This window comes from Balaenoptera acutorostrata, chromosome 14 (genome assembly GCF_949987535.1).
Source record: "Balaenoptera acutorostrata chromosome 14, mBalAcu1.1, whole genome shotgun sequence".
Taxonomy (NCBI): domain Eukaryota; kingdom Metazoa; phylum Chordata; class Mammalia; order Artiodactyla; family Balaenopteridae; genus Balaenoptera; species Balaenoptera acutorostrata.
In genome coordinates, this window is record NC_080077.1 from 50152111 (window position 1) to 50177397 (window position 25287).

Sequence of the window (25287 nt, forward strand, 5' to 3'; positions counted from 1 at the left end):
GAGTTTGAGAAGGATGGGTGTTAGCTCTTCTCTAAATGTTTGATAGAATTCACCTGTGAAGCCATCTGGTCCTGGACTTTTGTTTGTTGGAAGGTTTTTTTTTTTTTTTTTAAAGTTTTACTTGATTTTATTTATTTATTTATTTATTTTTGGCTGTGTTGGGTCTTCGGTTCGTGCGAGGGCTTTCTCCAGTTGCGGCAAGCGGGGGCCACTCTTCATCGCGGTGCGGGGACCGCTCTTCATCGCGGTGCGCGGGCCTTTCTCTATCGCGGCCCCTCCCGTCGCGGGGCACAGGCTCCAGACGCGCAGGCTCAGCAATTGTGGCTCACGGGCCCAGCTGCTCCGTGGCATGTGGGATCTTCCCAGACCAGGGCTCGAACCCGTGTCCCCTGCATTAGCAGGCAGATTCTCAACCACTGCGCCACCAGGGAAGCCCTACTTTTGTTTGTTGGAAGGTTTTTAATCACAGTTTCAATTTCATTACTTGTGATTGGTCTGTTGATATTTTCTATTTCTTCCTGGTTCAGTCCTGGAAGGTTATACCTTTCTAAGAGTTTGTCCATGTCTTCCAGGTTGTCCATTTTATTGGCATAGAGTTGCTTATAGTAGTCTCTTAGGATGCTTTGCATTTCTGGGGTGTCTGTTGTAACTTCTCCTTTTTCCTTTCTAATTTTATTGATTTGAGTCCTCTCCTTTTTCTTGATGAGTCTGGCTAATGGTTTATCAATTTTGTTTATCTCCTCAAAGAACCAGCTTTTAGTTTTATTGATCTTTGCTATTGTTTTCTTTGTTTCTATTTCATTTATTTCTGCTCTGATCTTTATGATTTCTTTCCTTCTGCTAACTTTGGGTTTTGTTTGTTCTTCTTTCTCTAGTTCCTTTAGGTGTAAGGTTAGTTCATTTATTTGAGCTGTTTCTTGTTTCTTGAGATAGGCTTGTATAGCTATAAACTTTCCTATTAGAACTGCTTTTGCTGCATCACATAGGTTTTGGATTGTTGTGATTTCATTGTCATTTGTCTCTAGGTATTTTTTGATTTCCTCTTTGATGTCTTCAGTGATCTCTTGGTTATTTAGTAACGTATTTTTTAGCCTCCATGTGTTTGTGTTTTTTACGTTTTTTTCCCTGTAATTCATTTCTAACCTCATAGCGTTGTGGTCAGAAAAGATGCTTGATATGATTTCAGTTTTCTTAAATTTACTGAGGCTTGATTTGTGACCCAAGATGTGATCTGTCCTGGAGAGTGTTCCGTGCGCACTTGAGAAGGAAGTGTAATCTGCTGTTTTTGGATAGAATGTCCTATAAAGATCAATTAAATCTATCTGGTGTATTGTGTCATTTAAAGCTTGTGTTTCCTTATTTATTTTCATTTTGGATGATCTGTTCATTGGTGTAAGTGAGGTGTTAAAGCCCCCCACTATTATTGTGTAACTGTCGATTTCCTCTTTTATAGCTGTTAGCCGTTGCCTTATGTATTGAGTTGCTCCTATGTTGGGTGCATATATATTTAAAATTGTTATATCTTCTTCTTGGATTGATCCCATGATCCTTATGTAGTGTCCTTCCTTGTCTCTTGTAACATTCTTTATTTTAAAGTCAATTTTATCTGATATGAGTATAGCTACTCCAGCTTTCTTCTGATTTCCATTTGCATGGAATATCTTTTTCCATCCCCTCACTTTCAGTCTGTATGTGTCCCTAGGTCTGAAGTGGGTCTCTTGTAGACAGCATGTATATGGGTCTTGTTTTTGTATCCATTCAGCAAGCCTGTGTCTTTTGGTTGGAGCATTTAATCCATTCACATTTAAGGTAATTATCGATATGTATGTTCCTATGACCATTTTCTTAATTGTTTTGGGTTTGTTTTTGTAGGTCCTTTTCTTCTCTTGTGTTTCCCACTTAGAGAAGTTCCTTTAGCATTTGTTGTAGAGCTGGTTTGGTGGTGCTGAATTCTCTTAGCTTGTGCTTGTGTATAAAGCGTTTGATTTCTCCATGGAATCTGAATGAGATCCTTGCCGGGTAGAGTAATCTTGGTTGTAGGTTCTTCCCTGTCATCACTTTAAATATGTCATACCACTCCCTTCTGGCTTATAGAGTTTCTGCTGAGAAATCAGCTGTTAACCTTATGGGAGTTCCCTTGTATGTTATTTGTTGTTTTTCCCTTGCTGCTTTCAATAATTTTTCTTTGTCTTTAATTTTTGCCAGTTTGATTACTATGTGTCTCGGCATGTTTCTCCTTGGGTTTATCCTGTATGGGACTCTGTGCGCTTCCTGGACTTGGGTGGCTATTTCCTTTCCCATGTTAGGGGAGTTTTCGAGTATAAACTCTTCAAATATTTTCTTGGGTCCTTTCTGTCTTCTCCTTCTGGGACCCCTATAGTATGAATGTTGTTGCGTTTAATGTTGTCCCAGAGGTCTCTTAGGCTGTCTTCATTTCTTTTCATTGTTTTTTCTTTAGTCTGCTTCTGCAGCAATGAGTCCCACTATTCTGTCTTCCAGGTCACTTATCCGTTCTTCTGCCTCAGTTATTCTGCTATTGATTCCTTCTAGTGTAGTTTTCATTTCAGTTATTGTATTGTTTATCTCTGTTTGTTTGTTCTTTAATTCTTCTAGGTCTTTGTTAAACATTTCTTGCATCTTCTTGATCTTTGCCTCCATTCTTATTCCGAGGTCCTGGATCATCTTCACTATCATTATTCTGAATTCTTTTTCTGGAAGGTTGCCTATCTCCACTTCATTTAGTTGTTTCTCTGGGGTTTTATCTTGTTCCTTCATCTGGTACATAGCCCTCTGCCTTTTCATCTTGTCTCTCTTTCTGTGAATGTGGTTTTTTTCCCCACAGGCTGCAGGATTGGGTTGTTCTTGCTTCTGCTGTCTTGTCGGAAAATTTCTTTTCTTTTGTTATGAAGAACATTTGTGGAAGAATTGTTGAGATTTTTAAAAGATCTTCTGATCCAGGCTATTTTTATCTTTTCACCTCTATCAGAATACCTGTTATGATTTTAAGAGTACTTTTATTAGAACATCTGATTTCAGTTGCTCTGTTCACTGGAGAAGCTGAAGATATCTGTGCTTCATTTTCAAATATGAGCTTTTTCTCCCCTGAAAAACTGCTAGTATTGGAGGGTTTCCTGCAGAGGCGGGGAGGAGGGGGGTGGCTGTGGCTCACCATGAGGACAAGAACACTGGCAGCAGAAGTTCTGGGAAGTACTCCTTGGCGTGAGCTTTCCCAGAGTCTGCCATTAGCCCCACCCCCATACTCTTTTATTCTTATTTTCTATGTGATATGGAAGCCTCTTAATCTGCTAAGCCAAATCATCACATATTAAGTGAAAGCGATATAACATTGATTTATGGCAGCATTCTTCTTGAAGAAAACAATTATTGACAAACCCACAGCTAACATCATACTCAATGGTGAATAGCTGAAAGCATTCCCTCTAAGATCAGGAATAAGACAAGGATGCCCACTCTCGCCATGTTTATTCAACATAGTTTTGGAAGTCCTAGCCACAGCAATCTGAAAAGAAAAAGAAATAAAAGATATCCAAGTTGGAAAGGAAGAAGTAAAACTGTCACTGTTTGCAGATGACATGATACTAGACATAGAAAGTCCTAAAGATACCACCAGAAAACTACTTGAGCTCATCAATGAATTCAGTTACGTTGCTGGATACAAAATTAATACACAGAAATCTGTTGCATTTCTATACACTAACAACAACATATCAGAAAGAGAAATTAAGGAAAAAATCCCATTTACCATCACATCAAAAAGAATAAAATACCTAGGAATAAACCTACCTAAGGAGGTGAAAGACCTGTACTCTGAAAACTGTAAGACACTGATGAAAGAAATTGAAGATGACACAAACAGATGGAGAAATATACCATGTCCTTAGATTGGAAGAATCAATATTGTGAAAATGACTATACTACCCAAAGCAATCTACAGATTCAGTGCAATCCCTTTCAAATTACCAGTGACATTTTTCACAGAACTGGAACAAAAAATTGTTTAATTTGTGTGGAAACACAAAAGACCCCGAATTGCAAAAACAATCTTAAGAAGAAAGAACAGAGCTGGAGGAAACACGTTCCCTGACTTCGGACTGTACTACAAAGCTGCAGTAATCAAAACAGGATGGTACTGGCACAAAAGCAGACACGTAGATCAATGGAACGGGATAGAAAGAACAGAAATAAACCTACACACTTGTGGTCAATTAATCTATGACAAAGGAGGCAAGAACATACAATGGAAAAAAGACAGTCTCTTCAGTAAGTGGTGCTGGGAAAACTGGACAGCTACATGCAAAAGAATAAAATTAGAACATTATCTAATACCATATACAAAAATAAACTCAAAATGGATTAAAGACTTAAATGTAAGACTGGACACTATAAAACTCCTAGAGGAAAACAAAGGCAGAAAACTCTGATGTAAATCACAGCAATATTTTTTTAGATCCATCTCTTAGAGTAATGGAAAACAAACCCAAAGATAAACAAATGGGACCTAGTTAAACTGAAAAGCATTTACAAAGCAAAAGAAACCATAAACAAAATGAAAAGACAGCCTTCGGACTGAGAGAAAATATTTGCAAACAGTGATACTGACAAGGGATTAATTTCCAAAATATACAAATAGCTCATGCAACTTAATATAGAAAAAATACAAACAGCCCAGTAAAAAAATGGGCAGAAAACCTAAATAGACATTTCTCCAAAGAAGACATACAGATGGCCAACAGGCACATGAAAAGATGCTCAGTATCGCTGATTATTAGAGAAATGCAAGTTGAAACGATAATGAGGTATCATCTCACACCAGGCAGAATGGGCATCATTAAAAAGTCTACAGGAATTCCCTGGCAGTCCAGTGGTTAGGACTCCGTGCTTCCACTCACTGCAGGGGGCATGGGTTCGATCCCCGATCGGGAAGCTAAGATCCTACATGCTGTGCGGCATGGCCAAAAAAAATAAAAAGTCTACAAATAACAAATGCTGCAGAGGGTGTGGAGAAAAAGGAACCCTCATACACTGTTGGTGTGGGAATGTAAATTGGTGCAGCCACTATGGAGAACAGTATGGAGGTTCCTTGAAAAACTAAAAATAGAGTTGGCACATGATCCTGCAGTCCCACTCTTGGGCATATATCTGGAGAAAACTCTAATTTGAAAAGATATATGTACCCCAATATTCATAGCACTATTTACAGTAGCCAAGACATGGAAGCAACCTAAATGTCTGTCAACAGGTGAATGGATAAAGAAGATGTGGTATATATAAACAATGGAATATTACTCAGCCATAAAAAAGAATGAAATAATGCCATTTGCAACAAAATGGATGTACCTAGAGATTATCATACTAAGTGAAGTATGTCAGAGAAAGACAAATACCATATGATTTCACGTATAGGTAGAATCTAAAAGAATGATACAAAGGAACTTAATTACAAAACAGAGATAGACTCACAGACATAAAGGGGGGACAGATAAATTAGGGATTTGGGATTAACAGATACACACTACTATATATAAAATAGATAAAGAACAAGGACCTACTGTTATAGCACAGGGAACTATATTCAGTATCTTGTAATAACCTGTAAGGGAAAGGAATCTGAAAAAGATTATATATGTGCATAACTGAATCACTGCTGTACACCTGACACATTGTAAATCAGCTGTACTTCAGTTTTAAAAAACTGCAAAAAAAAAAAAGTTGGCAAGACTCAGGTGTCATATTGTTTGAATAAAGTCTTATTGGTAACACCTGGTTATAAAATCTGCATATGGTCATACTGTGCCATCTTGAGTACTATATTTCTGATGATTCCATTAATTTGAATTCTAGTCTTAAGGTTTGGAAAAGAAAACTTAAAGGACGAATTCATAGAATTGTCTTCTTAAGGGATGTGAGAGAGAAGTGTTCAGAAATTGTTCTGTCTTTCTTCTTTTCTTCCCTCTCTCTTGTTCTCCTTTCCTCCTTCCCATGTTGCCTCAACTTCTTTCCTGGGCACCAAAAAAGTTATTTATCTACGTGCTACTTCTTCCAATCCAATATCATGTCTGTAAGCTCAAGTCCTTTAAATCTGAAACTCCTATGGCAGGCCCTCAGTAAACTTTTTTTTTTTTTAAATCAAGGTGTAATTAACATATAACATTATATTAGTTTCAGGTGTAAAAAATTGTAATGATTCAATATTTGTATGTATTGTGAAATGATCCACCACAATAGGCCTGGTAACATCTTTAGGGCATCTTCTTTTTGAACTTCTCAGATATTTTTGGTTAGAGTTTCTTTCTATCTGAAGGAGTCATTTACAAGCTGAAGAACCTTCTGAGATGTGACCTGAGTTTTGTTCTCAATAGTATCATCCACCCCATCAACCAAGCCAAAACCCCAGACTTATCTTTGATTCAGCCTTCTTGGTTTTCATTATTTGTTCATTTGGTCCTGCCAATTCCTATTTAAAAATGACTGTTACAAGTATTTCTTCTCTCCAGTCTTATTGTTAGTTACCATTCTATTATGGAGAATGTTGCACTTGGAAGATTTCATCTGAGCTCTGCTTCTGGCTGATGGTCTACCTTCTTCATCTTCATGAGGAGGTTGTAACAGGATTGTCGCAAGCCCCTTTTGGAAGCTAACATTGTATTATACTAATCCAGGGTCTTTCCTTCTCACCCTTTCATTGCAGTAACTCCTAATTGTTTTTCACACCTCTAATCTCAGTCCTTCCTAATAAGATTAGTCTTTATATGTAACTTTCATTGCCTTTAGGATAAAATCTTATATTTCCTGGTCTCCATTTATTCATGTCATCATTTCTCTGCTTAATCGTTATCACTGGCACGATTAGGCAAAGTGGAAGCTTCACCCATCTTCACAGCCTTCCTTTCCTTCACCTACAGAATCAAATTGGTTACTAAATTATATCACTTCTGATGCAGGAATGTCTTTTGAGTCCATATTTGTTCTCCTCTGCCTATTCTAATCTAGTCCTCATCTTCTCTTTGGACGTTTGAGCAACCTCCCAGATGTTTGCTCTGCCACCAGTTTATAGTTACCAGATTTATCTCTCTGAGCAAAGATCTGTTATGTACCTTCTCTGTTCTCAAAACCATTTGCTCCACACTGTTTACATATGAAGTACAAGTTTCTTTGCTGAACTCACTTGGTCCCTTCCCTTTACTTTTCTAACCTAACCTCATCTCTTGCACCTTGTCATCATGCCCCCAGCTTCCAGCCATACTGAATACCAGCGGTTTCCTGGTTATTTTTCTCATGCCCTACTTCTACCTGGAATTCTCTGACCCTCTCGTCGCTTTTCTGCCTGGGAAACTTCTCCCTCAAAGGCATCACTATGTAGTTATCTTCCTTAAAGCTCTGAGAAGAAATACTAGTCTCATTCTCTCTGTGCCTGTTATGCATACGTCTTCGGTGCAGAGGGAGTCATATCAGAGTTATCTGTTTATATTTCCCACTCACAATCTCTTTCCAGGTGGATTGTGAACTCTGATATCTAGGGTAGCTAGTCTTTAATTTTGTTCATCCTCAGAGTTTGGCACAGTATTGGAACATAAAATATTGACTCTGTTTGTTTGTTGCTTGATGTAAAATAAAATAGTAAGGACCCTCTGTTTTCCTTAGAAACAAAAAAGGATTTTAACCCTATTAGTTTGAAGACTAAAATTTTCCCCTCGGTTTTGCTTGAGCCTGAATTCCTTCATCTTTTCTTAAAAGATTCTTCTAAATTTTTTGTCTGTCATAGGTCCTTGGGACCAAAGATGGCCCAGGGCTGATCTGGACACCTGGTAGTAGTATTAATAGGAGCCAAGAAGCCTTGAACCTGTCTAATTATGATTGTAACGAGTGGGGTTTGGCCAAACCTTAACTACACTTGTGCATACGAGCTGCTGAATGGGCTTCACCTTGCTAAACGTGACTGGAGGCTGGTCATCAAGCTTGGACATTTTTGAAAGGTATAAGACTATTTTTTTCATTAGACCAGTTCCTAATAGTTCATTCAAAAGATGTTCCTACTGAAACTGCGTCTTTAGGCTTGAGAAATTCTTCCCTGAATTACATTTAAATTCTACCACTGAGCCTAATTTTCTGCCTGAGATAATGCTTTCATTTTAAGGCAGTGATTTCTACAATTTGCACAAATATGTGCTTCTTATTTTTTGTGCTATCTATAGAATTGCTTGCATCAAGAGTTTTCCAGAACATAGTGTCTGTGTCTCAGATGGAAAATGTAATAGAATCCCAGTCTCTGCCAAATTAATTTTTCTATTTTGTAGTTATATAATGTTCCCATTGAACACTTGTTTTTCTTTGTGATGAATGCTGAGAGGGAAGCTGGCATGGTTTTGATACATATTACAGATGTATAGGAGAAATGTCTTTAAATTCAAAACATTCTATATTAAATAAATCCACGTTTATACTATAAATTTATTTTTAATTCACCTGGATTTATTTAGTAAACTCCTTTAATTATTTTCAATGTGCAGTTGCTCTAACAGTAGTATCTAATATGCACTAAAATTTAGAAAGCAGTTTCCCTGAAGGCTTTGGAATTGCTCTGTCTTTATTGTAGTAAATAATAAACTTCTTTTATTTAGATAAAAGTAATTTAGAAATAAAATAGTTTTAGGGAAGAACTGGGCTGCCTCTAAAAGCCAGGTTATCATAGCCATGGAGGCCAGGTTCACCTCCTTTTCAGCTTTGTCAGGTAAAAGAACAAATTATACCTTTATGATACTTAATATTATGTGTGCCTGAAACATATAAGCCATGGGGTATGGTGAATTTTCACACGAGCTCCCGGAGAAGGGCTCTCACGTGGGATGAGAGCAGTAAGGCTTCTCTGCCCCATGTGCCAGTCACTGAAATATTTGTGGGCATTGTGGGAAAGGACAAATCTTTAGTTTTCATAACTAAGGTATTGGCATCTGACCACAGCTTGGCATTGACATAGCACAGTGATGAAAGTGAGTCTATATGCCCGCTGGGATTCTGCCACTTCTTCATATGGTGAACCTCAGAGGTGCCACATCATCGCTTATCATCCAACAGTTAATATCCAAGAGAACTGGTAATGATACATGCACTTTATTTCATTCTCAATGCAAAAGCTGCAGATAAATCTTAAGCTTGCAGATCTTCGAGTATTTTATTAATTTAGCAGATGGAAGTTATATTTAAACTTATTAAGTGAAATAATTACTGGGTTTGTTCCTAGATCCTATCCATATAATTCAGAGTAAGAGGCCTATGCTTCAGTCTATTCTGCTCAAGCTTTCAAATTCCTTTGACAGCCTGGATGTGAAATTCAAAAGTCATTAATGTGATGTGTTAATTTTGCACTTTTTGACTTACTGCAAAAATCTTATAGTTTCCATAGCAACAATAACCTATCCAGATTGTGTAATATTCTTTACAGTATTAAAAATAAAACTATGCAATTACATGAGCTTCTGGAGCACTTCATTTAGGGGAACTGGGGATTGAAATATTTCTGTTTAAAAGAAAATTAAAATTTCATATGAAAGTTTTGTCAGAAAGCATGTATAACTTTAAGAATTTATTCAATTAAATATTTAGTAGTAGATACCTGGTAGTTAATTTAATTATTAATTGTATGAAATTTACATTGTAAGCATTGTGTTAAGCATCTCAGGCACAAATGCTTTCACACACATACCCACACATACTTTCAAGGTAGGGGGGATATTTGGCTTTAATTACATTCAGTCACCTTCACCTGCTGCTTGTACTTCTTAGTGGCCTCTGGGTGGTCTGAAAAACGTGTAGTTTTATGTTTGGAGGAAACAGGATGGAGAAAAAGGAACACTTTGCTCTTTAAAACATGCCTAAGATATCACTTTGAAAATACTAAAGATTGTTTTAATGGGTGACTGTTTTCAGAGTATCAAATTATTTTGTTTTTTTTCTTTTTCCCTCTAATTCTAATTTAAAAGACAATATAATATTGGCATTAAGGTAGTTAACATAACTTTCTACATCTTAACACAACTGTTTTTCTTTTTTTATATCACCTTCAACATATGTCTAAATGTATATATTTTTATACGGTATGATTTATGTATTTTCTTAGCAACATATGGTAAACATTTTCCATGTTTCTAATGATCTTCATGATTATTTTAATAATTGCATAACAGTCTATGCTGTTGACATATGTGGTACAATTTCTGTTTATCAAACTGCTGCTTAATTGTTTCCTGAATGTCATATATTGGAAGAAAAATAGATATAATTTTCAGACTGTGGGAAAAAGTAACCATAACTCAGTTATTTGCTCAAAACATAGATGATTGTGAAAATCCTCAAAATGCACATAAAATGATGTTTTAAAATGCATATTATGAGTAACCTCTTAAACTGCTTTATCCGCTAGTAAACACAGAATGGGGAAAATGAGGAATAGGTAAGTAGGACAGATGTGGCACTACTTAGGTACTATCATTGGACAAAACCTTCATGACATGGTGATACCCTCTTGAGGCTCTAATATAATCAAAAGGCAAAACTCAGAGGGCATGGATTATACTCCTCTTGTCAGAATAACCAATGATAGGAATCACATTTGTGACATTCAGCTGGGGCCTTGCTATGGCTGTTTCTGGTGTTAGTACCCTGAGGATACAATGTTGCACTAGACACTCATCTGATACTATTACTATTTCTATGGACTGTATCACCATTATTGAGCTGTTGTCTTCCCTTGGTTAAGCACCCTGGTAACTACCGGGGTTTCCCAGAATTCCTAATTCTACCTCCATTAATTGGAAAATTCACTGTAACTACTGAGTTTTTCCTAGAGATCTTGAGAATGAGGTGTTGGTGGCCAATTTTGAAGTGTTTCCAAGGCTTTTGGTTGAGGTCTTAGGGATTTTGAATGTCCCCTGTCCTAGGTGAAAACTAGCGTGTCTTAGTGGGTAAACATTCTTCTATAACTCCCCCATTTATTAAGTGGGTCTTATACTGTGAAATTACTTTAAACAAATATAGAAGTTTACATCTGTCATTTATTTTTGTAATTAATGTTTATAACAGAATGCTTTCATGGACTCCAGATAATTAAAACAGTAGAATTATCTTGCAATATGCTTGAGTTTATATTTATGCTTGTTTACTTTTTGAAACTAGTGCTGTGTTTAGTATCCTGTTCTGTTTCAATTTTGTATTTTGTGTTTTGGCTCTGTCTAGTGTTTTCATTGTGACATGAATTGTTTTGGTATTTCACATTATTGTAATGGAAATATTATCAGAAATAATAAGCAATGCATGCATAGTGAGGGTGTTTACATATCACTGAGAGTTGTGCATTTCATTGTTTTGTAGTTATAGTTTTGAATCTGAAAATAACGTGTAGAAAAAAATAATTTTTTTTGTTTATATGCAGAAAAGATGAAAAGGAATATGCATTGAAGCAAATTGAAGGCACAGGAATATCCATGTCGGCTTGTAGAGAGATTGCAGTAAGTGGACATAAATACATTATTTATTTTGTTATGATATTGGATGATGATTGATATTAATATAAAAGCTTCACTAATATATAGAATGCATGTTATTTCAAAGATGTTAATTAGTTTAAGGATATTTTATATAAGATGAGAAAAGTTGCATAAACTTTTTGTTTACTTGAAAGTCATCATTGAACATTCTCTTAATGATATTTAGGATTTATAATCTTAGGAATATGGAGCTAAATGATTATTTAATTAATTTGAATTATGATTGGGTATAATTATTAATTTAAATTAGTAATTTAATTAATATCTGTCTTTCCTGTAGTTTTAGGACTGATATATGTCTTTATAGAGAAGAGGGTGATACTGTTAGATACTATGCATATAAAGTATTTTTTCTGAAATAAGTGTTTTGGTGTTACATTTTACTAGTTGCTAGAAAAACAAGACTATCATAATAATAGGAGAATTCCTTAAAGAAAGATCATTTCTTTTTTTTTTTTGTCTTTATATGGCATACTTGTACATTTAAGAAATGATTGTCCATAAGAATACCTAACATTTCCTGAGTATTTACCAGGTACCAGGCTTACTAAGTGCTTTTAAGTATTAATGAATTTAATTTTCACAACAATCATGAAATAAGTACTTTTAATATCCCCATTTTACAGATCAGTAAACAGAGGCAAAATCATATTTATGGCTTAGAAGTCTTAATATTATGTTCCCTTATTTTAGTTCTTCAGTTTCTTATTTTAGTGTTTTAGTTTCTTATTGGGGCTTTATCATGATATCACATCTATAAGGGATTTCTGTCTCTAAGTTATTAAATATATTGTCCATATCCATTAGATATTTCTGTCTCTCATTTGGTAATTGTTACATATATTGCCCACGGTTCCATATTTCTGCTTCACTCACATGGAAGCACTCCATCATCACTCTTAATCATAAGAAAAAGAATGATGCAAAGAACACATGAGGCAGGATTTCTTTACACCTGAGTGTCTGCCTTAGTGGCTAAGCTAGCCATGAGTCTCAGTTTCCTTATTTGTGAAATAAGGGAATTATAAGGTCCTTTCTAGTCATAAATTCTTTGATTTCAGAATGGGAGCTTCTCACTAGACTGTGCACAGTTTGAAGGGCAGGGACCTTGTCTTTTTATCCCTAGTTCCTAGCATAACTACCTGGAACGTAGCAGGTGCTCCATAAATGTTTTTTGAATAAATCAATAAATAAACAGAACAAAAAAGTTCTATATGATCCTAAGTTTGCTTTAGAATATAAGTTTATTATTTAAAATTTTCATTTTGGCAGTTTTCCATTAACTGTAAATTGGTGTTTATAATGCTCTACCAGAATAAGCATTTGATACGTGATTTTTAACTCCCTGAAAGTCATAAACATTATTATTTCAACCAATATGAATATCACTGGTGTGGAATTTTGCTATTTTAGAGTACCATAATTTAGTATAGCATTAATTCAACTTCCGTGAGTTAATTGGGTTAACAGCTGAAATTTAAGGTATTGATTATTAGGAAATGAGACCCCAATTTTATATGTTCTTTTTGAAACAGAGACATATCTTCTGAGGAATACATGGGTTCTGTTTTCTCAGCATCCTCACTAGCATTTGTTATGTCTTGTCTTTATGATAATAGCCATTTTAACAGGTGTGAGGTGATATCTTACTGTGGATTTGATTTGCATTTCCTTGATGATTAGTCATATTGAGCACCTTTTCATGGACCTGCTGGCCATCTGTATATCTTCTTCTTTGGAAAAATATCTGTTCAGTCCCTCTGCCCATTTTTTAATTGGATGATGATGTTGATGATGATTTTTGCTATTGAGTTGTATGCATTCCTGATATATTTTGGATATTAACCACTTATCAGATAAATAGTTTGCAAATATCTTCCACTCTATAGGTTGCCTTTTCATTTTGTTGATTGCTTCTTTTGCTGTGCAGAAGCTGGAAAAACTTAACTCTTAAACTCATTCACAGTCTCTGTATTTTTATTGAGGGTTTGCCTAATAGAACTTTAGGAAGTATGCAGAGTTTCTGGATTGAATAATTTGTTTTATCATTTCCTGAATGACTTAGCTCCAACATGATAGGGATTTTGACAGAAGGTTAGCATGTATGTTATTGCATAGTGGCTAAGTGCATACTTCTTTGTAAATTACAAGTTCACGAACACAGTTTTATAATTATTGCTTTATGCAGTTGTCTTTTAAGTCACATAGAAGAAAAAAGAGTTAAGAACAAAAATACATTTATGCTGTCTTTTCTATTTACCCATGTTGTTACCTTTACCAGTGCTCTTTATTTTTTGTGTAGATATGGGTTACTGTCATATAGTTCTTTGATTTTAACTGAAGGTCTCCCTTTAGTATTTTTTTGTCGAGCAGATCTTCTAGGAATGAATTTTCTCAGTTTTTGTATTTGGGACTCTCTTAATTTCTTCTTTTTTTCCTTCATCACCTGTTTCTCCTTTGTTTTTTGCAGCATAATTTTGACGGATATAGAATTCTTGAATGACAGTCTTTTTCTTTCTTCACCTTGACTATGTTATCTCACTGCCTTTTGGCCTCCATGTTTTCTGATGAGAGGTCAGCTGTTAATCCATGAGAATCTCTTGTACATGAGGAGTTATTTTCTTGCTACTTTCAAGATTCTCTCTTTGTCTTTGTCTTTTGAAAGTTTGATTATGATATGTGTAGGTGTGGAACCTACTTGGAATTCGTTGAGTTTCTTGGATGTAGAGGTTAATTTTTTTTTTTTTAATCAAAGTTGGGAAGTTTTCAGCCATCATTTCTTTAGATATTCTTTCTGCCCTTTTCTTTCTCTCCTCTCCTCCTGAGACTGCCACTATGAGTATATTTATAGGCTTGATGGTGTCCCAAAGGTCACTGAGGCTCTGTTGATTTTTTTTCTAATTCTCTTTTTCTATTTATTGCTCAGACAGGATATTTTCAATTGCCTATCTTCAAGTTTGCTGATTCTTTCTTCTGCCAGCTTGAATTTGCTGCTAAGCCCCCCTCTAGTGAAATTTTCATTGTAGTTATTTTACTTTTCGATTCCAAAATTGCTATATGGTTCTTCTTCTTTTTTTTTTTAATAGACTTTACTTTTTAGAGCAGTATTAAGTTTACACAAAATTGAATGAAAGTTCTAGAGATTTCCTGTATACTCCCTATCCCCACACATGCATAGCCTAACCTATTATCAACATCCTCCACTAGAGTAGTACATTTGTTAAAATTGATGAACCTATGTTGATACTCAAAGACCATAGTTTACATTAGAGTTCACTCTTGGTATTGTATATTTTATGGGTTTGGACAGATGTCTAATGACATGTATCCACCATTATGGTATCATACAGAGTAGTTCCACTGCCCTAAAAATCTTCTGTGCCCCACCTGTTCATCCTAAACCCGTTCCCCACCCCCCTTCCCCATAATCACAGATCTTTTTACTGTTTACATAATTTTGCCTTTTCCAGAATGTCATGTAGATGGAATCATACAGTATGTAGCCTTTTGAGATTGGCTTCTTTCACTTAATAATATGCATTTAAAATTCCTCCATATCTGTCATGGCTTGATAGCTCATTTCTTTTTAGTGCTGAATAATATTCCATCGTCTGGATGTATTACAGTTTGTTTACACATTCATCTACTAAAGTACATCTTGGTTGCTTCCAAGTTTTGGTAATTATGAGTAAAGCTGCTGTAAACATTATGTGTAGGCTTTTGTGTGGACATAACTTTTCAATTCCTTTGGGCAAATATCAGCACAGTTGCTGGACTGCATGGTAAGAGTATGTTTAGTTTAGTAAGAAACCACCAAACTGTCTTACAAAGTGGCTGTGTCATTTTGCATTCTCACTACCAGTGGATGAGAGTTCCTGTTGCTCCACATCCTCACCAATATTTGTTGTTGTCAGTGTTCTGGATTTAGCCATTCTGATAGGTGTGTAGTGGTATCTTGTTGTTTAATGAAACTCTGCTTTAGCCTTTAAGTCCTGCTTGTATGGCATTAAGAGGTGTGAGATTAGAGTCTTTTCAGATATTTCCTGGACATACCCACAGCTTTGCATATTGGCATGGTTACAGTCTTTACTACCTAGTTTCATTTATAGAAAATTCTAGAAAATGAAAACTAATCTGTAGTGGTGGATAGTAGATCATTGACTGTGTGGAGATGGGAATAGAAACAGGGATGTATTACAAATGAGCATGAGGAGTCTCTTGGGGATGATGTAAGTCTTCATCATTGTGATTGTCATGATGGTTTCATGGGTTTGTATCAATAATAAAACTCGAAAATGGTATGCACTTATACCTCAGTAAATTCAGGGGGAAATCAGTAAAGGCGTATGGGATTATTAGTGGATCAAGGGTCTGTGAAAGAGGAATTTGTAAGAATCAGTGGATCACAAGCACAGCTGGAGGGATTGGCCTTGAATAGGAAATGAAACAGATAGTTTATCCTGTGAAACTACAGTGACAGAAGAAAGGATGGTGTCAACATATGTCAGTTTGCTAGGGAGATGATGAGGTAGTTACATTCTTGTGTGCCTCTTTTTTGTGTGTGTGAATGTTAATGTGGTGAATGTTTTAAGTTATTGAAGACTATGTGAAGATTTGCTGATCAAAAATAAGGTTATAGAAGTGTTATAGTCCACCTGAAGTAGGAGACCAGTCATGGCACCTGTCTGCATGACTGTACTGTTTTCTTCATTATAAGCCCAGTGTAAGAAGGGAGAATTCGAATTTTTTTTGACTGACGCAGTAGGACAGAAAATGTAAGGTGGTAGAGAGTCAGAGAGGTTAGGAGGGACTGATAGGTTGGGGAGAATGTAGACAACATCATAAATGAAAAAGCAGATAGAACTTGTTCTTTGCCTTTTTCCTTCCGTATCCCATAATATTATCTACCTCCTGGCATTTTCTCGTTCATATATAGACACATAGGTAAGAGGCTTTTGATTTGGAGAAAATTAGGAACAATTTCACTCATTACTCTAAAAGGATGGGACTGCAGGACACCTTCTGAGAGCAGAGTTGGATGATGAGAAAAGAAGTCAAAGAACTTGTAGCCTTGGAGTGAACTTGGAAGAATGTGTACAGGATGGGAAGAAGTTTAAGAACTAAGATGCGTTACCACCTCAAGTGTCACCAATAAAGAAAATCATATCATATTTTAATTTCATTTGAACCTTATTGATCACAGGTGAATTATAACCCCATATCTTTGTACAGTGCTTTACAGTTTACAATATGCCATAACAGGGAATAATTCTGGGTGATGAACATACTAGGAACATGTGAACATGAGCCCTTTTAGCTTGAGGTTACAGGGGAGTTCTAATATAAAGTTTTTTTTACCTTTGTGGCCTGTGTAATCATAAGGTTGCTAGGTTGGAAAAGTGGTAAACACCATTAATTCAGATCCCATTAATTTGTTTCCTGGTTATGAAATTCAAAAATGTTTATTATAAAATTCTCAGAGAGTGTGGAAAAAGCATGTTAAGAGCATCTGTTAACACTAACACTTAGAAATAATCACTATTAATATTTTGTGTATAATCTTCTAGACTTTTTTCTTTGCAAAAATACAGAGGATTTTTTTCCCATAAGAGTGAGGAGTCCATCAATTTTTTATAAAATGTAATTTCATCTGGGGTAATACAAAGGTAAAATTTTAACTATCAAAATAATAATTTTGCTAGTTCTGTGATATAAGAAAAATTGTAACTCTGGAGTACTCTTCAAAAAGTTGAGATGGTCCCAAAGAAAGTGAAGACAGACTGGAAAGAAAATTAGTCAAGGGAAGAAGGATGGAGGGCATAGGTTGAGGAGGGAGGAGAAATAGAGAAAACCTGACTTCATGTCAGATTGCGTCTTCCTCAGTTTTGCCTTGTGTTGCTGAGAAGCCACTTCCTCAGTCACATCTGCTCAGTTTTGCCCAGTGTATGTATCTGCCAGCATCCCAGCATCGATGCTCCCATGGTGACAGGTGGGATCAGTTGTAATGGATTGTCGCTTGCCGTTTTTCTGCATAGCACAGAGCAGGCAGGGTGGAGTGGCAGTTAAAACATTATTTGCTACTATTTTTTTTCCCCGTCTTGCCACCTTGGTGGCATAGCAGGCCGCTATGTAAACTTAAGTGGAATGCTTGGAACTTTCCCTTGTCTTCAAGGAATTAGCCCTTTTTTTTTTTAATTTATGAAATGGAAATGGTAAAATGTGTGTTTGCTTTGGATTCCTTGAGAACTTTAATTCTTTTTTTATTTTTATTTATTTTATTTTTGGCTCTGTAGGGTCTTCATTGCTATGCGCGGGCTTTCTCTAATTGTGGCAAGTGGGGGCTACTCTTTGCTGCAGTGTGCGAGCTTCTGATTGTGGTGGCTTCCCTTGTTGAGGAGCATGGGCTCTAGGCACGTGGGCTTCAGTAGTTGTGGCATGCGGGCTCAGTAGTTGTGGCTTGCGGGCTCTAGAGCGCAAGCTCAGTAGTTGCAGCGCATGGGCTTAGTTGCTCCATGGCATGTGGGATCTTCCCTGGACCAGGGCTCGAATCCGTGTCCCCTGCATTGGCAGGTGGATTCTTAACCACTGAGCCACCAGGGAAGTCTGAAAGCTATAATTCTTACTAATACGTTTATTTTTATCAACCTTAAAACTGTTTTGTTAAATTTCATGAATTGAAAGTTGAGAAATGTCTGTTTATTCTCATTAAGATTATTTAATTGTATCTCAATTGCTTTTATGTTGCACTGAGTGCAGATTTTTTTCTTAAGTATGTGTCCAACTTTCTAAGAATATAGATTTGTGGAAATAATGTGATTCGGGTAATTTACCCTTTCTATGCAAGGGGCAAAATCAAAATATAGTATTAAGATTTTTGTGAGAAATACTAAAGGTATAAAAAGTTTTCTTTTTTTCAGTAGGCTTTTAACATGGTCTTCTGTAATAATTATTTTCATAAAAAGTTTGGCATGGGGCTTCCCTGGTGGCGCAATGGTTGAGAATCTGCCTGCCAATGCAGGGGACACGGGTTCGAGCCCTGGTCTGGGAAGATCCCACATGCCGCGGAGCAACTAAGCCCGTGTGCCACAACTACTGAGCTTGCGCATCTGGAGCCTGTGCTCCGCAACGAGAGGCTGCGATAGTGAGAGGCCCGCGCACCGCGATGAAGAGTAGCCCCCGCTTGCCGCAACTAGAGAAAGCCCTCGCACAGAAACGAAGACCCAACACAGCCAAAAAATAAATAAATAAATAAAGTGAAATTCTTTAAAAAAAAAAAAAAGTTTGGCATGATTTGGGAGACTAGAACTAAATTAATCATGTATGAAATCGTCTTGGAGCAAAATCTGTTCTTTGGTATGATCTTTGTGTTCTCCTTAGAGACAAACAGAAGTTTACTTTTGGGATTGAAGACTCAGCATAGATTTTTTTTCTTCTTTAAAATGTGGTGTTTTTTTCCCCCCTTGCATTGGATAGTGATAGTTACTACTTTTCTCATGAGGTTAGTAATATATTTAGTTTGTTTGGCATTTAAATGAATATATTCTTGCTGACTCTTGTAATGAAAAATGAAGCCTTGTATGAGTTGGGGAGTAGGGTTTAGGGTTATTTTAGGATGAGTCTGGGAGATGGATATAGGGTCAGCACAAAGGGAGGAACCATGATAGGATGGAAAATAAATCCTTTCAAAAGCTGAAAAGGTACAAGGGGGTGGGTACAAGGAGTCAGCAAGCAGATAGATTCTCCAGTCCTTTGGTGTATCTGTCTACATTACTGTAGATCATGAGTCTCTTCAAAGTTATTATTATTTGTGTATGTGTGTGTGTACGTGTGTGTGCATGCATGCACCTTTTGGAGTATGTTTCAAGCTGCTTTATGTTTTCTCTGAGAAGACTAAGTGACCAATCTTTGTATTCTCAGCAGCAGATTTAAATACCTATTGTTGCCAGTGGTAGAAAAGAGGTGGGCCATGTAAGTTTCTGGGGTTTTGTATAAAGGTGACAAATGTGAGAAGGGACAGTCTGAGAAGAGATAATACTGGTTTTGCTCACCAGTTTCTCGTGTGTGTGTGTCAATGGTTGTTTTATTATTATTATTGATAGTAACCTTTTCCTATTTAAACTCTAACTAAAAAAACATAATTTTTAGTTAAAAGTGTTTTCTGTGGTCAAAGTAAATTATTTTTAAGCAACTATACATTTAATTTTTAAAGTTTATTATTATAGAAGATACTGAATTATAAAATTTAACAAACTTGGTAATTCTAGATTCAAAATAAGAGACCGAAGTGGGAAAACAAAGTATTTGTTTGAAAAAAAATATGCCTTAGGTTTCAGATTGTAAAGTGGGAGAGAATATGGACTTTGGTATCAGATAGACTTGAGGTTGTATCTGGACTTCACCATTACTTCTCCTTACCTTGAGCAAGGACCCATTTTCTAGGTGGCTATAGAAATGAAGGTGTTTTCAGGGGGAATCAGGTTGTACCTGATTTGCTTTGAGCGCTGGAAATGCCAAGGAAGCAGGCCATGCAGCACAGGTTGCCCGGATTCTCAGAATCCCTGAGCCACTTAACTTGCTGATGTTCCAGGTCATTCTCAGCTTCACCTTATAACCAGACTATCAACTAAATCTCATAAATATTTTGACAAAGCACTTCTTTTCAACTATGTTCAAGAATCATATAAGTTCTTAGGAGGGAGGAGTTGCATGTGAGAAGAGAGTCTGACCCTTGCATATATGTTAGTGGTACATACTACATCTAAGTTCTTGGGTTAAAATATGGCTAATTTCCACTCTTATTTCTAGTTCATCTTTCAGACTACTTACTCTGATTTATCTGGATTTGGAATTAAACATTTTTCTCAGTCTGTGCAGTCTCTTTTTTTATTTTTTTTGCCTAATAAGAATTATTAATCCTGTAAACCAACTATCAACATATCTGATTTCTGTTAACCTTAGTTTCTTCATGTCTAAAATTAGATTAATAGTACCTAATATCACAGAATTGTACTAAGGATAAATTAAAGTATGTAAGCCTTTTGGCTCATAACCTTCAGTTCCCAGTGAAGGTTAGCTTTCCTCCTTTCTTTTAAGTTGAATTTGTTAGTGTGATGGAAAAGTAAATTGTGGGTGGCCTTAGCTTAGATCAGTAATAATAAATAGGGGGCCGGTAAATGTCTTTTAAAAATTCAGTCACTTTGTTGTGGTCTCTGAATGCTAAGTTATATTTATTTATTTTTTTAGAAATTTCATGTAATGTCTGAAACATTTATATTAACGTATTTCCATACAAATAACCCAATGAAAGTTTAATATTAGTTGTTTTGTTTGTTTGTTTCTATACTGCAGGTTCTTGTTAGTCATCAATTTTATACACATCAGTGTATACATGTCAATCCCAATCGCCCAATTCAGCACACCACCATCCCCACCCCACCGCAGTTTTCCCCCCTTGGTGTCCATATGTCCATTCTCTACATCTGTGTCTCAACTTCTGCCCTGCAAACCGGCTCATCTGTACCATTTTTCTAGGTTCCACATACATGCATTAATATATGATATTTGTTTTTCTCTTTCTGACTTACTTCACTCTGTATGACAGTCTCTAGATCTATCCACGTCTCAACAAATGACTCAATTTCGTTCCTTTTTATGGCTGAGTAATATTCCATTGTATATATGTACCACAACTTCTTTAACCATTCGTCTGTCGATGGGCATTTAGGTTGCTTCCATGACCTGGCTATTGTAAATAGTGCTGCAATGAACATTGGGGTGCATGTGTCTTTTTGAATTATGGTTTTCTCTGGGTATACGCCCAGTAGTGGGAATGCTGGATCATATGGTAAATCTATTTTTAGTTTTTTAAGGAACCTCCATACTGTTCTCCATAGTGGCTGTATCAATTTACATTCCCACCAACAGTGCAAGAGGGTTCCCTTTTCTCCACACCCTCTCCAGCATTTGTTGTTTGTAGATTTTCTGATGATGCCCATTCTGACTGGTGTGAGGTGATACCTCATTGTAGTTTTGATTTGCATTTCTCTAATAATTAGTGATGTTGAGCAGCTTTTCAAGTGCATATTGGCCATCTGTATGTCTTCTTTGGAGAAATGTCTATTTAGGTCTTCTGCCCATTTTTGGATTGCGTTGTTTGTTTGTTTAATATTCAGCTGCGTGAGCTGTTTATATATTTTGGAGATTAATCCTTTGTCCGTTGATTTGTTCGCAAATATTTTCTCCCATTCGGAGGGTTGTCTTTTTGTCTTGTTTATGGTTTCCTTTGCTGTGCAAAAGCTTTTAAGCTTCATTAGGTCCCATTTGTTTATTTTTGTTTTTATTTCCATTACTGTAGGAGGTGGATCAAAAAAGATCTTGCTGTGATTGATGTCAAAGAGTGTTCTTCCTATGTTTTCCTCTAAGAGTTCTATAGTGTCCGGTCTTACATTTAGGTCTCGAATCCATTTTGAGTTTATTTTTGTGTATGGTGTTAGGGAGTGTTCTAATTTCATTCTTTTACATGTAGCTGTCCAGTTTTCCCAGCACCACTTAATGAAGAGACTGTCTTTTCTCCATTGTATATCTTTGCCTCCTTTGTCATAGATTAGTTGACCATAGGTGCCTGGGTTTATCTCTGGGCTTTCTATCCTGTTCCACTAATCTGTGTTTCTGTTTTTGTGCCAGTACCATATTGTCTTGATTACTGTAGCTTTGTAGTATAGTCTGAAGTCAGGGAGTCTGATTCCTCCAGCTCCGTTTTTTTCCCTCAAAACTGCTTTGGCTATTTGGGGTCTTTTGTGTCTCCATACAAATTTTAAGATGATTTGTTCTAGTTCTGTAAAAAATGCCATTGGTAATTTGATAGGGATTGCATTGAATGTGTAGATTGCTTTGGGTAGTATAGTCATTTTCACAATATTGATTCTTCCAATCCAAGAACATGGTATATCTCTCCACCTGTTGGTATCATCTTTAATTTCTTTCATCAGTGTCTTATAGTTTTCTGCATACAGGTCTTTTGTCTCCCTAGGTAGGTTTATTCCTAGATATTTTATTCTTTTTGTTGCAATGGTAAAAGGGAGTGTTTCCTTAATTTCTCTTTCAGATTTTTCATCATTAGTGTATAGAAATGCAAGAGATTTCTGTGCATTAATTGTGTATCCTGCAACTCTACCAAATTCATTGATTAGCTCTAGTAGTTTTCTGGTGGCATCTTTAGGATTCTCTATGTATAGTATCATGTCATCTGCAAACAGTGACAGTTTTATGCCTTCTTTTCCAATTTGTATTCCTTTTATTTCTTTTTCTTGTCTGATTGCCGTGGCTAGGACTTCCAAAACTATGTTGAATAATAGTGGTGAGAGTGGACATCCTTGTCTTCTTCCTGATCTTAGAGGAAATGCTTCCAGTTTTTCACCATTGAGAATGATGTTTGCTGTGGGTTTGTCGTATATGGCCTTTATTATGTTGAGGTAGGTTCCCTCTATGCCCATTTTCTGGAGAGCTTTTATCAAAAATGGGTGTTAAATTTTGTGAAAAGTTTTTTCTGCATCTATTGAGATGATCATATGGTTTTTATTCTTCAATTTGTTAATATGGTGTCTCACGTTGATTGATTTGCATATATTGAAGAATCCTGCCATTCCTGGGATAAATCCCACTTGATCGTGGTGTATGATCCTTTTAATGTGTTGTTGGATTCTGTTTGCCAGTATTTTGTTGAGGATTTTTGCATCTGTATTCATCAGTGATATTGGTCTGTAATTTTCTTTTTTTGTAGTATCTTTGTCTGGTTTTGGTGTCAGGGTGATGGTGGGCTCATAGAATGAGTTTGGGAGTGATCCTTCCTCTGCAATTTTTTGGAAGAGTTTGAGAAGGATGGGTGTTAGCTCTTCTCTAAATGTTTGATAGAATTCACCTGTGAAGCCATCTGGTCCTGCACTTTTGTTTGCTGGAAGATTTTAAATCACAGTTTCAATTTCATTACTTGTGATTGGTCTGTTCATATTTTCTGTTTCTTCCTGGTTCAGTCTTGGAAGGTTATACCTTTCTAAGAATTTGTCCATTTCTTCCAGGTTGTCCATTTTATTGGCATAGAGTTGCTTGTAGTAGTCTCTTAGGATGTTTTGTATTTCTGCGGTGTCTGTTGTAACTTCTCCCTTTTCATTTCTAATTTTATTGATTTGAGTCCTCTCCCTCTTTTTCTTGATGAGTCTGGCTAATGGCTTATCAATTTTGTTTATCTTCTCAAAGAACCAGCTTTTAGTTTTATTGATCTTTGCTATTGTTTTCTTTGTTTCTATTTCATTTATTTCTGCTCTGATCTTTATGATTTCTTTCCTTCTGCTAACTTTGGGTTTTGTTTGTTCTTCTTTCTCTAGTTCCTTTAGGTGTAAGGTTACATCGTTTATTTGAGATGTTTCTTGTTTCTTTAGGTAGGCTTGTATAGCTATAAACTTCCCTCTTAGAACTGCTTTTGCTGCATCCCATAGATTTTGGATCATTGTGTTTTCATTGTCATTTGTCTCTAGGTATTTTTTGATTTCCTCTTTGATGTCTTCAGTGATCTCTTGGTTATTTAGTAACGTATTGTTTAGCCTCCATGTGTTTGTGTTTTTTACGTTTTTTTCCCTGTAATTCATTTCTAACCTCATAGCGTTGTGGTCAGAAAAGATGCTTGATATGATTTTGATTTTGTTAAATTTACTGAGGCTTGATTTGTGACCCAAGATGTGATCTCTCCTGGAGAATGTTGCGTGCGCACTTTAGAAGGAAGTGTAATCTGCTGTTATTGGATGGAATGTCCTATAAATATCAATTAAATCTATCTGGTGTATTGTGTCATTTAAAGCTTCTGTTTCCTTATTTATTTTCATCTTGGATGATCTGTCCACTGGTGTAAGTGAGGTGTTAAAGTCCCCCACTATTATTGTGTTACTGTCGATTTCCTCTTTTATAGCTGTTAGCAGTTGCCTTATGTATTGAGGTGCTCCTATGTTGGGTGCATATATATTTAAAATTGTTATATCTTCTTCTTGGATTGATCCCTTGTCATTATGTAGTGTCCTTCCTTGTCTCTTGTAACATTCTTTATTTTAAAGTCTATTTTATCTGATATGAGTATAGCTACTCCAGCTTTCTTTTGATTTCCATTTGCATGGAATATCTTTTTCCATCCCCTCACTTTCAGTCTGTATGTGTCCCTAGGTCTGAAGTGGGTCTCTTGTAGACCACATATATATGGGTCTTGTCTTTGTATCCATTCAGCAAGCCTGTGTCTCTTGGTTGGAGCATTTAATCCATTCATGTTTAAGGTAATTATCGATATGTATGTTCCTATGACCATTTTCTTAATTGTTTTGGGTTTGTTTTTGTATGTCATTTTCTTCTCTTGTGTTTCCCACTTAGAGAAGTTCCTTTAGCATTTGTTGTAGAGCTGGTTTGGTGGTGCTGAATTCTCTTAGCTTGTGCTTGTCTGTAAAGCTTTTGATTTCTCCATTGAATCTGAATGAGATCCTTGCCGGGTAGAGTAATCTTGGTTGTAGGTTCTTCTCTTTCATCACTTTAAGTATATAATGCCCCTCCCTTCTGGCTTGTAGAGTTTCTGCTGAGAAATCAGCTGTTAACCTTACGGGAGTTCCCTTGTATGTTATTTGTCGTTTTTCCCTTGCTGCTTTCAATAATTTTTCTTTGTCTTTAATTTTTGCCACTTTGATTACTATGTGTC

The 25287-nt window shown here is 36.2% G+C and overlaps 1 protein-coding gene across 6 annotated transcripts in view; it reads left to right on the forward strand.

Annotated features, from left to right (window-relative positions):
* Positions 1-25287, forward strand: part of CDK19 (cyclin dependent kinase 19) — a 181196-nt gene that overhangs the window by 47574 nt on the left and 108335 nt on the right. For 4 of the 6 annotated variants that reach the window (XM_007190694.2, XM_007190698.2, XM_057528028.1 and 1 more), the window contains one exon: positions 11447-11522. In XM_007190694.2, coding sequence (XP_007190756.1) covers positions 11447-11522 — 76 coding nt within the window. Of the gene's footprint in view, positions 1-7783; positions 7995-11446; positions 11523-25287 lie in introns of all 6 variants that reach the window. The other 2 variants (XM_057528026.1, XM_007190695.3) reach the window with 1 other exon arrangement.